General features: G+C 39.3%; 1 protein-coding gene across 2 annotated transcripts in view; it reads left to right on the top strand.

The window, feature by feature from the left end:
• Positions 1-14,990, top strand: part of MAP2K4 (mitogen-activated protein kinase kinase 4) — a 135,923-nt gene that overhangs the window by 92,511 nt on the left and 28,422 nt on the right. The window contains exons 5-7 of one of the 2 annotated variants that reach the window (XM_028089057.2): positions 4,091-4,210; positions 6,536-6,587; positions 9,987-10,114. In XM_028089057.2, coding sequence (XP_027944858.1) covers positions 4,091-4,210; positions 6,536-6,587; positions 9,987-10,114 — 300 coding nt within the window. The remainder of the gene's footprint in view (positions 1-4,090; positions 4,211-6,535; positions 6,588-9,986; positions 10,115-14,990) is intronic. The other variant, XM_028089058.2, reaches the window with a different exon arrangement.

Raw genomic sequence — 14,990 nt, 5'->3', positions numbered from 1 at the left:
AATGATATGAATTGTTTTCAACTTTATATTGTCAATTTCCTCTTCACAGTAGTTGTACTGACTTCTGTTCCTACCCGTAAAAATGAGGATTTCCATATCAGGAATTGTTTTCAGGTGTCAGCACTGAAAGCTGTTAGTGGTTTACTGAGTTTGTGGTTTACGTCGTTAAGGTTGTCCTGTGGTCCCAAGTTGGCTCGTAGAGTTCAACTGTAATGTCCACACAGAGGAAGAGAAGAGGGAAGAACCAAAAAGTCTGTTCTGGAATCATCAGCCAATTGTGTTGACATCTTGTTGGCTGCCCTTCTCTACATAGGAGACTGGGACATATATTTTCAGCTGGGCACATTGTATATAACAAAGAGGGGGTGGTTGTTGGGCAAGCCATAAACGTTTATTGACACAGATCTTATTGCTAACATTTGGGATTATTAAATGTTTCATTTTTGGCAGTCAGGTAAGTTTGAAGTGGTATCTTAACTTTTAAAACGACATTTCCCTAATTACTGGCAAGGTACAGAATTTTTTACATGTGTGTTCAGGTCTTCTTTTCTGTGAATTGCCTGTGGAATGGATATCCCTTTGCCATTATTCTGTTAAGTTTTGTCTTTGCCTAATTAATTTAGCATAGTGCTTTAGTATTCAGGGTACTAATTCTTTGTTTATATCCAAATAGATGCTTTTGTCTTATTTTTGAACTTTTGGTATGGTATCCTTTGTCATACAGAAATATCCATTATAATGGAGTTCAATTTAGCAGGTCTTATCCTTTGTGATGTATTCTTTTCATGTGTGATTTGTAGAAGAAATTTGTCTCCTACCTGAAGTCACGAAGAACTGTTATAAAAGTGTTTTAAACTTTTGTTTTTCAAAAAGTCCATTTGGGATTTTTTTGTGTTTTTATTTGTTAATGATCTGAGGTAAATGACCTAATTTAACTCTTTTCTGTCTGGAAGGCCACTGGTTCCAGCAACATTCATTACATATTCCATGCTTTTGCAGCTGTCTGCTTTGCTACATCTATCATCCTTCCAATTTCCATGTGGGCATGAGCTTTTGAGTCTGTTCTATTGTATTTTTACTACCCCCTCTGTATCATTCCGCTGCCTTTTATTATGACAGCTTTTTAAAAAGACTTTGTCTAGTAAACTAGCCTCTCTTCTTTAAAATTGTCTTGGCTATTCTTGGCTCTACTTTTTCTTTTTTAAAAAATATTTAATAAATTTATTTGAGAGAGAGTGCGTGCACATGACTGTGGGGTGGGGCAGAGGGAGAGGGAGAGAGAGGATCCCAAGCCGATTCCGCACTGAGCGTGCAGCCTGATGCAGGGCTCTGTCCCAGGACCCTGAGATCATGACCGGAGCCGAAATCAAGAGTCCGATGCTCAACTGACTAAGCCACCCAGGTGCCCCAGCTCTACTTTTCTAGAAGTTTTAGGATCAGGTTGTCCAGGTGCATGATAATTTTGATTAGAATCTACTTGAGTTCTTAAGCTAATTAAGGGGAATCTGACATTTTTATGATCTTGAGTCTTCACACTCGTCAGCATGCTTTGCCTCTCTCTTTGGTCGCTTGGTATGTCTTTAGTCACATCTACCACACGTTCGCATAAACGTTTTGCCTCTTTTGTTAGACACATTCCTAGGGGCTTTACAGCTTTCCTTTGTATTGTGAGTGGTATCTTTTTAAACAGTTTATTTTCTGAGTGGTTACTGTTGGCGTATAAGCATGCCTTTGTTTTTATCTGGTTCTTGTCTCTAGGAACACTTGATCTTAGTGGTTCAGGTTTTCATCATCCTCCACCTTTCTTTTCGGTAAATCCATATTTATTAATTCCTGCTTTTGCATTGCAGTCGTGTGGGTGTCCCGTCGTCTTGTGCTTGGCCATGAAAGTAAGGTTGCTGTCCTGCTTTTTGAGGCAGCTCAGACCATCCTACCCCCCTTAAAGCAGCTCCCTGCTGCTGTTACCTATTCTCAGTTATGGTCAAAAGGAACTGCCACAAGAAATAAGGAGTTATATTAGGTTCTGTGCCTTATCAACCACAAAGATTTCTCTGGGGCTGATTGCTGCTCTGTTCCCGCCTCCCCCCGCCAAGTTCCAGTTTACTTCCTACCTTTATTTCCCCTGTTCTTTGTCTCTCTCCCTTGGCTGCCTTCCTGTTTTTCCATCCTTCCCCCTTCTCCCCTCATTTTCTTAACTGGCATTTTTCACACCTGCCGGACACTTTATTTTGTACTTTATGTATGTTAACTCATTTGATTTTTGTTCTAGTCTATTGAGGCAGGTAGGACAACCCTGTTTCTGAGATGAGGGACTGAGGGGCCCAAGCTTACGTAAGTGGGGGAGCCTGGGTAATGAGTCAGGCCTTTTCAGACCCTAATATCGGTGGTCTTTCTGCTTTGTTATACTACTGAAACTAAGGTCCTTCCTTATTGTTTTTCTAAGGAGATGCATTAAATGTGCTATCTTTTGCTCTAATAAAAGAATTCTAGTGCATCTATTAAGATGGGGTCTTTAGAGTCAAATCAATTCAAGTGTTTATTTTGGGCGAAGGGTGTTACTCGAGTCTTTTGTGAGCGTCCATCTGCAAGAGCACCCAAAGGAAAGAGCCACAAGAGGGAAGAAAGACTTAAATGAAGAAACTAGAAGTAGAAGTTCACTGTGCCAGATATGTTTTACACATAAGCCTTGTGTGAAGCCGTGCAGCTACATGCATGCGCTAGCAGGTGTCCGTCCTGTTGTCACAGCACGGTTACCTGTCTCCGTGTTCAGGCCAGCCTGCACTTCCAGCATGTAAGGGTAGCGCCCTTGCTTTGTAGGTGTTGATGGGAGCCAGGAGCTCAGTCAGCTGATTGTGTTCGCGGCTCTGCCAATGATTGGCGTCGTTGTCCTGGGCACACCGTCGTCCTTTCGCGGGCATTCATCTCCTACGTGGTCAATCCACGTGGGAGATGAGTGGTCAGACATCTCCGAGGATACAGCTGGATCCATAAATTAGTAACAACACCCAAACTCGTTTGAGACCATTTTTGTCATCATCCTGATAGCTGTTTTCATGCTCGGAAGGTCCTTCGTGGCCCCTGTTCCTGTGTTTACATCCTTTCAGATCATAATAACCACGGTGTCTGCTCATATTCTGTGTGTTCTCGAGCATTCCTTTCGCCAACCATGTAGTTTTCCAAGGAACGGAAGATTAGATAATCCCTTGAATGGTGCGCCATTCCCTCTTGGGACATCGTTCAGGGCTTTTGAGTTTTGTTTCTGGGTTTTTGTTTTTTTTTTTGGAGTTTATGGACTATTTGTTTAATTAGATTTCCAGTCATGAGACGACTGTATCAAAGGGTATAAATACTTTGTTTTCTCTTGTTTTATTGTCAAATTGCCTTCCACCTGGTTTAAAACACACTATGATGCTGCCAACAGTGTTTGGATGATTCAGTTAAAGTATAGACAGCATTCATTCATCTAGGGAATGTTTACCGAGGCCCTGCACTGGCGGAGTGTGTGTGTGTTAGGTAAGGGAGATGGATGACAAACATAACAAATATTTTCTATTAGAAGATTTCAGCACAGAGCAGGGGAGAGGATGCTGAGAGTTGGCATGGCCTGCATTTTAAATGTCAGCCACTGAGAAGGTGGCATTTATACAAGGATGGGAGGCAATGGGGTTGCTCTGTGTACTTTTTTCTTCCTTTTTTTTTTTTTTTTACTAATTTTAGAAGTTTATATAAAACCTCCAGATTATTGTAATTTACTTTCTTTGTTAATGACAATGAACAGTTTCCCACATTTTCTGTTTGTATTTAATTATGGCAAAATTTGATATTCTAACAAAAGCACAAAAGTTTCTATGTAAGACTGTCCCTGTCTTTACAGTTAAGAGTGGGGAAATTGGGAAATAAGTTTATGTTTACACAGGAGGAGACTGTTCTGCCCAGGGCTTTAATGAGGAACCAAGAATTACCTCCAGTGTAAGATTAAGAAAAAGAAGAAGATTGCTTTTTCTCTAATTGTATTTCTAGTTTAAGTAAAGGAAAACATGGTACTTAATACTAAGATGTAAAGGAATAACAGATATTTGTTATTTTATAGGGTGACTGTTGGATCTGTATGGAACTCATGTCTACCTCGTTTGATAAGTTTTACAAATATGTATATAGTGTATTAGATGATGTTATTCCAGAAGAAATTTTAGGCAAAATCACTTTAGCAGTAAGTACCTGGTTTTCAAATTGTTCATTCTGTATATACTTACATAAAGATGCTGCTGGAGTTTTGAATGCACCTATCTGAATGTCTTTCACAGAATGTTGTTGACCTTCCTGGAAAATCATTTGTAATAGGAAAAGAAACAAAATCACTTCTGTGGGGGTAGTTAATACAACAAGTCATAAGAACAATTTTCAAAATATGTTCTATGTAAAAACTACAATATTCTGTTCTTTAAAATCACAATGAACCATAACAGACTGTGCTGTAAACAAAACCAGAAAAAGAAAGTTTCTGTTCCTTTTTAGCCCCGTTGCTGTACTTTTAAATAGGTTATATTCTCACCATTATCTCTAAATTACTCAGAATCACAGCATTCTCCTTGAAGTCCCTTCATTGAAACTCATAGACAAAATATCTTTCCTGTGTTTTAAGATTTGAGCTGTCTGCTCTAAAATACTGACATTTTTGACTAGCAATTTCAGTAACCAGCATTGCTATCAATTTGGCCAATTCACTTTTCTCAGAGTACCGGAACGAAAAGAGGTGCTCTTTTACATGTGTGTTTGTAGTTTTGAAAGTGAATTTCTGATCGTTTTCTTTCTTGCTCTGAATCTTTTAGTTGACAAAGGTTGTTCACAAAATTCTTTTCAATGGAGTAGAATTAGGTTCTTAGAAAGCCCTAAAAATCTGAGCTAATGACATGATGTAGGTTAGTGGATGTGTAAACTAAGTTTTATAGGAAGTTGTAAGTTAGATATTCTGGTTGCACATAATTTTCTGCTGCTTCCTTTCCTGCGTCCTCCACCTCCAGTATAGTCTGCCTGCTGATTGCCAGTTGATCCTATTTGGTCATTAAGAGTTAATGTAAAAATATATAGACAGTTTCTGGACTGCATTTTAGTTGTGAAGGGGGTGTGCGTGCGTGTGTGTGTGTAATAGGAATTTCAAAAATGAGATTAAAGTCATCTTAAGTTTCATGTTAATATTTTAATTTATTTAGCCAAATTGGTGCATAAATTTAAATATTTTATGAGCTAAATGTTACATACCCCTTCGTATGATTTTATAAAAAGAAGCTGAGTTATTCTAGGAACTTGTTTATTCTTGGGAAGATATATGACATTTTATATTGATCAATTTTGTCATCTCTCTCTCTCCAGTATACCAGACCCAATATTATCTTGGAACTTTTACTATTCATAATAATTATAATGGAATAATAGTAGAATAATGAGAGTAGCTAATGGTTATTGAATGTTTATTTGCATCAGGCTAAGATCTTACGACATTTTAACTTCATAGTGACTCTCTGTGGTGAATAGTGTAACCCCCTTTTTACAGATGACAGATCTGGAGCTTTATACAGTTGTAGGTGGTAAATGATTTAAGCCCAGCAGCCCGATCCCAGAATCCTGCTCCTAAGCACTGTGATCACAGGATGATCGTGAAGTTGGAAAACATAGACAAAATTATTTTATTGTATATTGCAGTGTGTGTAATATAGATACACAGATAAATCATTGGTTATATATTTGCCCATGTTTCTAGACCTGGTGATCATCCTTTCTATTAAGCACAACATTTAAAATTACTTTGTGTTAAATCTCTTTTTGCTAATAACCCAGTGCACACAACAAGCCCAGCTACTTGAAACATGACAAGTTCTGCATTCCTGACACCCAGCAGCTTGATGGGGCAGAGACTTGACCATTTGATAGCAAGTGGTTGGCATGTTCTTTAGTTCCCTTTTGGTTTGAGGTTGTGGGAAATTTTAATTCAAGTCCCTGTTTCCTGTATTCCTGGAGAAATGCCTGATTTTCTGATCATGAGCAGTGATCAAACAATATTGTAAATTCTGCATAAATTGCCATAGTGGTTGAGCAGAGATACTTTGACTTGGCCAAAATTACTTTGAAGGCTAGCACTGCGCAAAGGTGAATGAATACGAGAAACCGAGGAAATTTGAAAAGACTTATTTAAATTAGAGTTGATAGTGGAACCAGACTGTGGACTCTCTCGTACTGAATATTTCCATTCTTGAGAAGTTTGAAGTTGCAAGAAATGTACAACTTTGTAATGACTTATTAAAAAATTATCAGTTATTGGGTTCTTTTTAGCTGTCAGGGAACAGCATGTAACAGTAACTAAGTTTTCAGATCTAAAATAATCAGCATCTTTAGTTAACATAAAAAGTGGACAGAATATTGGAATTATTAAGCTTAAAAGAATGCAAAGGGCTACTAGAGCTGTTACCTATGATGAGCTGTGTGCTATGTGATTAAAAGGATACTGATTGTTTACCCCATCTTTGCTTTTTCTCCCCAGACTGTGAAAGCACTAAACCACTTAAAAGAAAACTTGAAAATCATTCACAGAGGTGGGTATGAATTCCTTTTTATAGATTAGAAATTAATATTTTTCCTTAATAGGAAAACATTATTGAAAATTACAGTGTCTCTGTATAAGCTTTCCTGAAATAGCTGTTTTGTTTTATTTTTAAAGATTTTATTTATTTATTTGACAGAGAGAGACACAGCGAGAGAGGGAACACAAGCAGGGGCAGTGAGAGAGGGAGAAGCAGGCTCCCCACTGAGCAGGGAGCCCGGTGCAGGGCTTCATCCCAGGACCCTGGGATCATGACCTGAGCCGAAGGCAGACGCTTAATGACTGAGCCGCCCAGGCGCCCCTATTATTATTTTTTCTCTAAAACTTTTGTTATTAATTTAGGGTATTTTTTTTTCCTTTGAGATTCTATAAATTTCAGCTTATTAGTTTATTGAGCTTAGGAATTGAAACAGATTTTGCTGCAAGTTTCTTCTTACTCTTAGTTGAAAAACAATTATTCATTTACTTGATAGATGATGTTTCTCTGTGTATTCAAATGGGCCCAAAGGTGGTCCTGGGGACATTCAAAGGATCTGGAGGATGGTACCTGGAGCATTTTAAAGGCATGCTACTGTCCCTTTCGGGTGTTTCTTCTTTACTATAGAGGATATTTTTGCAAATAGAGATGCTTTAATTATTGTACATTGAAATTCTTCTAAAGTGTTTGTATTTGTGAGAACAATGATCTTGGACTTGTTGGACACAGGTCCAAATATAATTTGATGTAGATTTATTGGAAGCTAGTGGGAATCATGAAATTAATTCAGCAGATAGTTTAAATAGTGGCTCTTTTTATTACTGTGCTAGACTCGGGGTAGTGCGATGGTGGCTTTGAAGAGGCACGTAAGTTCACTTTCCTCAGGAAACTTGTAGTGGAGAAACCCGACAGTGCACGACAGTGTGGGATTCAGCCTGACAATAAATAGAACAAAAAGTAGAAGGTTGTATTCAGAGAAGTGAAAAGCCTTACATTCCAGGAAACGTAGTTTCTAGTGGTTAAAGAAATTAATAATTGGTGCATTTATTTAAGTAATTTTAGTTTGGGGTTAACTCAAGACCACTGCAATTAGTTAACCTTGAACATCAGAATATTTCACTTAATTTTGCTTTGGCTTAATGCTTGCTAAAAATAATTTTTGATAGGCTTCTCATTTTCTCTTTTGACCTAAAATCACGTAGAGTTAGGTCCCTAAACAAAATTATTTTGTTCTTCTTGTAGTTCATTGCATTCTTGTTTTGGGATTTTTTCCTTCCTTTTTGATTGTGTTTTGCATTTGAGAGTAGTATCACCTTTAGAGCATTTAACCGTTACTTTGGAGATACTTGTCAATTACAGGAAAGCACTAAGATGGTGACTGAGGAGATAACTGAATAAATGGAAAAGCTTCAAAAATAACCTTGGTTTTCCTATTAATAAATAAAATGATGAGTTTATAGCAGCCTTTTTAAAAAAAAGATTTTATTTATTTATTTGAGAGAGAGAGAGCACAAATAGGGGAAGGGGAAGAGGGAGAGGGACAAGCAGACAGCCCGCTGAGCAGACGCTTAACCGACTGAGCCACCCAGATGCCCCAATATAGCGGTCTTTTTATTAATTAGGATCAGTTAGCTTTTTTGCTACAGTTAAGAGTGCAAAAAATCCTGTTTATCCCGAGTTACAAAAAATCCTGGTAACTGCCTTAAACTTCAAGGAAATTCACTATCTGTCCTAACAAGCCCAAGGATAGAGTGGCTCCAGGCACAGTATGTTTAGGGCGCTTAAGCACCCTTCCTTTGGTTCTACCTTTCTTAATACGTTGGCTCCATCCTCAGGGTGGTAATGACCAAAGCAAGTCCCCAGTGTCACATGTAGACATGACAGCCTCCTGGAGAAGCACTCCCTCTTCCTACGTGGCTGTCTTAGGAGTTGGGACATCTTCCTTACATCGCTCTAATGTTTTCTCTTGTCTCATTCACCAGAATTGCTTCACGCCCTTACCCTAAACTGGTTCCTGGCAGGGACCATCAGGCGATCCTGATAGGCTTGGACCAGTCACACCTCGTTTTGGGGAGGTGTGGTTATGGCTACATGGAGGAGGGGATCCCTCCATAAAATCAAATGCAGGTTCTATTAGAAGGGATGGGGTTGGTGGGTAGGATGGATGCCTATCAAGATAGGCAGTCAGCATTGTCAGTGACGGCAGGAGACCTTCTCTGGATCTTTTGGTAGATCCCCTTCTGAGTTATAGACAGATGTTTTTATATCTTGTATTTGTATCCTTTTTATTCATTGAGCCATGACAGTGACAATGAAATGTATAGAAGCATTGAGACAGGGATGGAGAATTCATGAGCAAAGGGGGAGAATTGATCGGACAGTGGATTAGTACATGGTGGCGGTGGGCTCATGGTCAGTGAGGAAGTGAAAATGAATCTCAAGGACGACTGGAAGAAAGGGTTGGTTGGGGGAAACTTGATGAAGTCCTCTAAGGTCAGAAAAAAATCTCTCAAGGAGAAATAGTTATTAAGTGGATGCATTTATTGAATACAAATAAAGTTCAGGTACTATAATAGGTGTTTTAATTTCCAGAATCCTATGAATTAGCAATTGTTTTCATTTTGTAGATGACAAAATTGTGGTTGCTGAGTCAAAGTTGAGTAGCTTGCCTCAGGTTACACTGTGAATTTTGGACCCAGATTTTGAACCTTTGCTTCTCTGATCCCAAAGCTGTGGTCTTTCCGATATACTGGATTGGATACTTTCCTAAGTTAGATAAAACTCGATTTTATCAACTAAATTGTGGGTGTATAATTGTATAGTTTGCATTTAGGTGGATAGTCTTTGACATACTCTAAAGTAACTTGGTGTACTCTTATAGATTAAATTCTTTCCTCATAATGTGACCAGTAAGTAATGAATTTGAAGCAAGTAATTGTTGAGTCTTTTTTTTTTTTTAAGATTTATTTATTTATTTATTTATTTGTGTGAGAGAAAGAGAGCATGAGCAGAGGGGAGGAGCAGAGGGAAGAGGGGAAGCAGACTCCCAGCTGAGCAGGGAGCCCGACGTGGGGCTTGATCCCAGCACCCTGAGATCATGGCCTGAGTTGAAAGCAGATACTTAACCGACTGAGCCTCCCAGGCACCCCAGTATAGCAGTCTTTTGATGAAAATGAAGAAAGCATTATAGAATGCCTGCATTTATTGGGAAATATTTTTGATACTGAGGTTTTAAACATTGGCAGTCAGAGTACTGTTTCCTCATTTTTCCTCATCTTTTTATACGTCTGAATTTTAAGGATTTGATCACTTGTCTAAGGTTTTTTGGTATTTTTGCTTAACGCACTTCAGAATGTAGCTCATTTGATCGATCACTTGTACACGAAATGACATCTGTCTCTCTCTCTCTCGCAGATATCAAACCTTCCAATATTCTTCTGGACAGGAGTGGAAATATTAAGCTCTGTGACTTTGGCATCAGTGGACAGCTGGTGGACTCCATTGCCAAGACAAGAGATGCCGGGTGTAGGCCATACATGGCAGTAAGTACAAAGGCCAGACCTTCCTGCTTGGTAGTCTTTGCCCGGAGAGCCCGTGCCCTTGGATGTTCTCCTTCTAAGGGGTGTGCCATTGGTCATACAGTTTCACCATACTAGAATATTTTCCTCTACCCTAAAAACCAAACTGAGGTTCTAGCTTCTCCACGAAACTATGATATTATCCCAGTGAACTCCTGTTTCATTGTCTTACTCTATTTCACTCATCCACTAGATGGTTGATTAGTTCTCAGAAGGCCTCCATGTTTCCAGCACCCCATATGCTCTCATGACTGTCATAGATAACATTGTAGGATCATGGATGCTATGGATCCTGTGTCCACATCATCCATTAACACATGGAAAATGTGGCATAAGCCACTCAGTGATGCTTCTCTTCCAGATGGAGAAGAATGGGAGACTGGAGTTCCCAGAGTTCCTAACAGAACTCAGTATGACTCAGAATCTGAAGCTATGTTCTGAATATTGTTGTTCCTTCCTTAGAGGTGGATGAAGCACACTGACAGATTCAGGGGTGGAGGTCTTGGGCATTTGCCAACCTAGAACCTGTTTCCCCTCAGGGAGACAGACTTACACTAGCCTTTGACACATGTCACACTTCTCTTGCCCCAGCATATGCACATATGCTGTGCCTAAAGGCTGGATTTTGATCTGTATCTGATTGGAAATTTAGTGTCTGTATTTTAAGCACTTCCCTTAGGTGTTGGCATCTTCTTTAATGTGTCCATGGTTCTTTGGGGACCAGCACGCTGCTCTTGAGTGGTGACACATAGGCTGTGCAGACTATGGAGACATTTCCGTCAGCAGCTTCGGCTGCAGTGTTTATGGACTTGTGTGTGCACAAAAAGAGACTTCCATTTAAAGTTTGGGCTTTGTGGATGTTGACTGGTGAGGCAGATTATTGGGAAAACTTGGAAGGTCTTGTATTCATTATATTAGGGGATAAATGGAACAACAATTTCAAAAGCAAGAAATAAAACATATTAAACACGGAGCATTTGGGAAGTCATACAATTTACGCATTTAGTAATGATGCCGTGAGAATTAACTAGAAGCTATTATTATACTTGTAGGGCTTGTCACAGTACTGAGGACTAAGTGTTTTTGCTGTGTGACACTGACTAAGAATTATGTTTGATTTATGCAGGTTTTTTTTTTTAAGATTTTATTTATTTACTTGAGACACACAGAAAGAGCGAGCGAGCATGAGCACACATAAGCAGGGGGAGGGGCAGAGGGAGAAGCAGACTCCACACTGAGCAGGGAGCCTGACGTGGGGCCCCATCCCAGGACCCTGAGGTCATGACCCAAGCCAAAGGCAGACCCTTACCTGACTGAGCCACCCAGGTGCCCCTGATTTATGCAGGTTTTAAAAATGTAACTGCAGCCCAGGTAGAGCTGAATGTTTGAATTCAGGTAACTTTTAAGAGAGAAGTAGACTTTCAATTTTTGTGTGGAAATAAGGTTTACAGGCGCAGGAGGGGCAGGGCTTTCCTTTCCCTGCTAAGCTTCTTCAGCCTTGGAGTCAGCAGGCTGATAATAAACTCTCTCTGTGCCTCTGATCTTTATTGGACTAAATGAAATGCTTCTTTCCGTTCTAGTCTTTCAAGGCCCCATAGATGGACAAGAGTGTGATTGGCATTCTTTTTATTACAAGCCTTGTGTTTACTTGACTCTTTGATGCACTTTGACCATAGGTCTCAGAAATGTATCTTGTCTTTTTATTTAAGATTTATTATTTGTCTTTAGTCTATAGGAATTATGATTTCTTTTTACACTGTTTAACATAAAGATGTATAAAATGTAGAGTCGAAACACAAGTTTTTCCATAAACCAATTGTTAATGCTAACATTTTGGGGCCTCCGCACCTCCTTATCTATGTGTGTATATACAGATGTGTCTGTGTGTGTTCTGGGCCATTTGAAAGTAAGTTGCAGATATCATGAATTTCATTCCAAACGCTTCTGAGTGTATCTCCCATGGAAAAGAGTAATCTTCTGTATAACCACAATACCGTGACCACACCTAAAACAGAAACCTAAAGTAATGAACGAGAATTTCATGGCATCATCTGATACATTGTTCAGAAACAGATTTCCCAGGAATGTCCCACATTCTGGATTTATCTGATTATCGTTCCCTCATGAGGAGTTTCAGGCTATATATTTTTTCAGCATGGATACTTCGTAGACGATGGGCAATTCATATTGCATCACATTGCAAAGCACATCATGTTAGGTTAGTTCACTAATTGTAATGCTTATAGACGTGTTTTTTTTTTTCCTTTTAAGCAGTTGAGACATTTGTAAAACAGAAACTCATTTTCTCAATTTTTTTTCTTTGTTCCTCTTTTCCAATTGAGTAATTGATGATCTTTTCATTTTCAAAGGATTCCTTCACGCACTAGCCTCGCATGCTTCCCCTCTGCTGTCCTCCAACATGAAGTCACACCAGCTTCCCTATCTTTGAGCAGCATTTCCTCTAGTACCTCTCCTTCTGTGATAGAAGCCCATCTGTATTAGTTTGTAAGATAACTTAGTCTTAATTGGTAGTAGAAGTAGGAACTTGTTTCATAGCAGTACTTTCTGAAATATGTCAATTCATTTATCTTGGGCATTTCTCAAACCCTGATGTAATCTCCTCTTAAAATAGATACAGCCTATTAGGCATGAAAATCTAATCAAGATCTATCTCATAATAATTATAGATATATAATTTTCATTTTCCACTTGTATATAAAACTGAAACAGTGGTATTCACTTTTTTCTCTTTGGAAGACCATTCACCTTTTCAAAATGTCTGGTAAAGAAATTATTTACCAGTTCCTATAACACTTATTTTTGTTGGGAGGCTTCTATGACAAACCCCATTTCTTTGCTTGTTCTGAGTCTATCCAGATTTTCTAATTCTTCTGAGTCAGTTTTGGTAATTTGTGTGCTTTTAGGAATTTTTCCATTCCGTGTGACTTTGTCTTATAAGTGTGATGTCTGTGCTTCCTCAGGTAGTTTCTAGTTTCTCTTCGTGTCTCCAGTGAATGGGTCATACTTTCCAGTTTCTTTGCGTGCTTTGTATTTTTGTGTGGTAAGAAACTGGACATTTTGAATATGAAAATGTGGTGATTCTGGGAGGTGTCTGGGTGGCTTAGTCAGTTAAGCTTCCGACTCTTGGTTTCAGCTCAGGCCGTGATTTCAGGGTCATGAGATCGAGCCCCTCATTGGGTTCTGTGCCAGTGGGGAGTCTCCTTGAAATTCTCTCTCCCTCTGCCTGCCCCCCTCGCCCCTGCTCTCGCGTGCTCTCACTCTTAAATAAATAAAATGTAATTTTGGAACTAAATTATTAATTCTGGAAATAAAATATGATGATTCTTTCCCTCTCCTCATGGTTTTTGTTTTGTTCCTTTCTGTGAGATGTAGTTATTTCTCTAGTGATTTTTTCCATATAGCCTTATTTTAAAGTCTGTATTCTTACTCCTATGTGGTCTCTGATGTGTTTTCTTAGCTTGTGTTCAGCTAGTATTTTGACAGTTTTGTCTTTTGTTTTCTTAGGGGTTTTTTTGGATACCAGGACACAAAAAGAAAAAAAATCCATTAAAACAAAGGGGGGAAAAAAAAACCCCAAATATTCCAGTCTTTCCAGATTGGCTTTGTGCTTGGGTCCTCCTGCTTAGCCCAACCATTTACAAACCTGCCTTCACTTCTACTTCTTACTTGCCCTGAGTCTGTAGATCAGCCAGAGGTTAAAGCTTAAGTTCTTCTCAGGTCTTTCTGAGTGTGTGTCCTGCCCTGGCCATGCACATGGCTTTCTGAATTTCTCAGTATACACAGGTGGTTTTGAATGGCTTAATTTTCCAAAGAGACTCTGCCGTCTACTTTTCCCGCCATACTTCTGGTGCTCTCATCTTTTGCCCCAGCCGTCTGCGGGTCATTCACTTACCTTACAGCATTTTCGAGGAATGTCCTCTGCTTTTCTGCCTTGAGTGAGTTCCAGGTTAGGCAGAACAGAGGCGGACACCACACCTAGTCTTCATTGCCCCGAGACAGGTTGGAACTGACAAACACAGTTCTGCTCTGTTTCCTCTTCCCTCTGAACCCAGTGCCCAGGGTCTGACCCTGAGAACACTGGCTGCCATCTTCAAGACTCCTGTTGAGCTGGAGTAGGGATTGGGATGGGGTCAAGTAAAAATGCTGCAGATGTTTCTTACCATTTTTAAGTTGGCTTGTTCTTGATTCATTGTTTGCTTGGCTGTTAGAAACTTTGGATTTTGTCCAGAATTCTGACAGAGTTGGTTATGTCTATAACAACTTTATTCTTCCCCTCTCCTCATGGTTTATTTTTTTGCTTTATTTTTTTCATGTTTCTTTGGAGGGATGGTCCCTTGGAGATACTTGCTCTGCTGTTTTTGCTGTGGTCACTCTATATATCATTTTTATTTTTTTAAAGATTTTATTTATTTGAGAGAGAGAGAGAGAGAGAGCCCAAGAGGGGGTAGGGTCAGAGGGAGAAGCAGACTCCCTGCTCAGCAGGGAGCCCGATGTGGGACTCGATCCTGGGACTCTGGGATCATGACCTGAGCCGAAGGCAGTCGCTTAACCAACTGAGCCACCCAGACGCCCTAGATATCATTTTTAATGAAGGCAGTGTGGTTTCACACAAATCCTGTTCAAATAACTGGGAGATAGCATACAAAGTGGGTTTTTAAAAATTTTATTTCTGGATGACATGTTATGGGTATTTTATCAAGAAAGCTTTCTAGGGCCAGATAACTAAGTGGGAATCACTGTGTGTCAATCAAAGTGATATAGATACATCATGTATATTAGCACACTAATTAAAAATACCGAGAAAAATCTCAACAAAGAA

Source organism: Eumetopias jubatus, unplaced genomic scaffold (genome assembly GCF_037043125.1).
Source record: "Eumetopias jubatus isolate StellerSeaLion01/CBP00866 unplaced genomic scaffold, mEumJub1_p1.0 scaffold_10, whole genome shotgun sequence".
NCBI classification, from domain to species: domain Eukaryota; kingdom Metazoa; phylum Chordata; class Mammalia; order Carnivora; family Otariidae; genus Eumetopias; species Eumetopias jubatus.
This window is presented reverse-complemented; position numbering and strand designations above follow the sequence as displayed.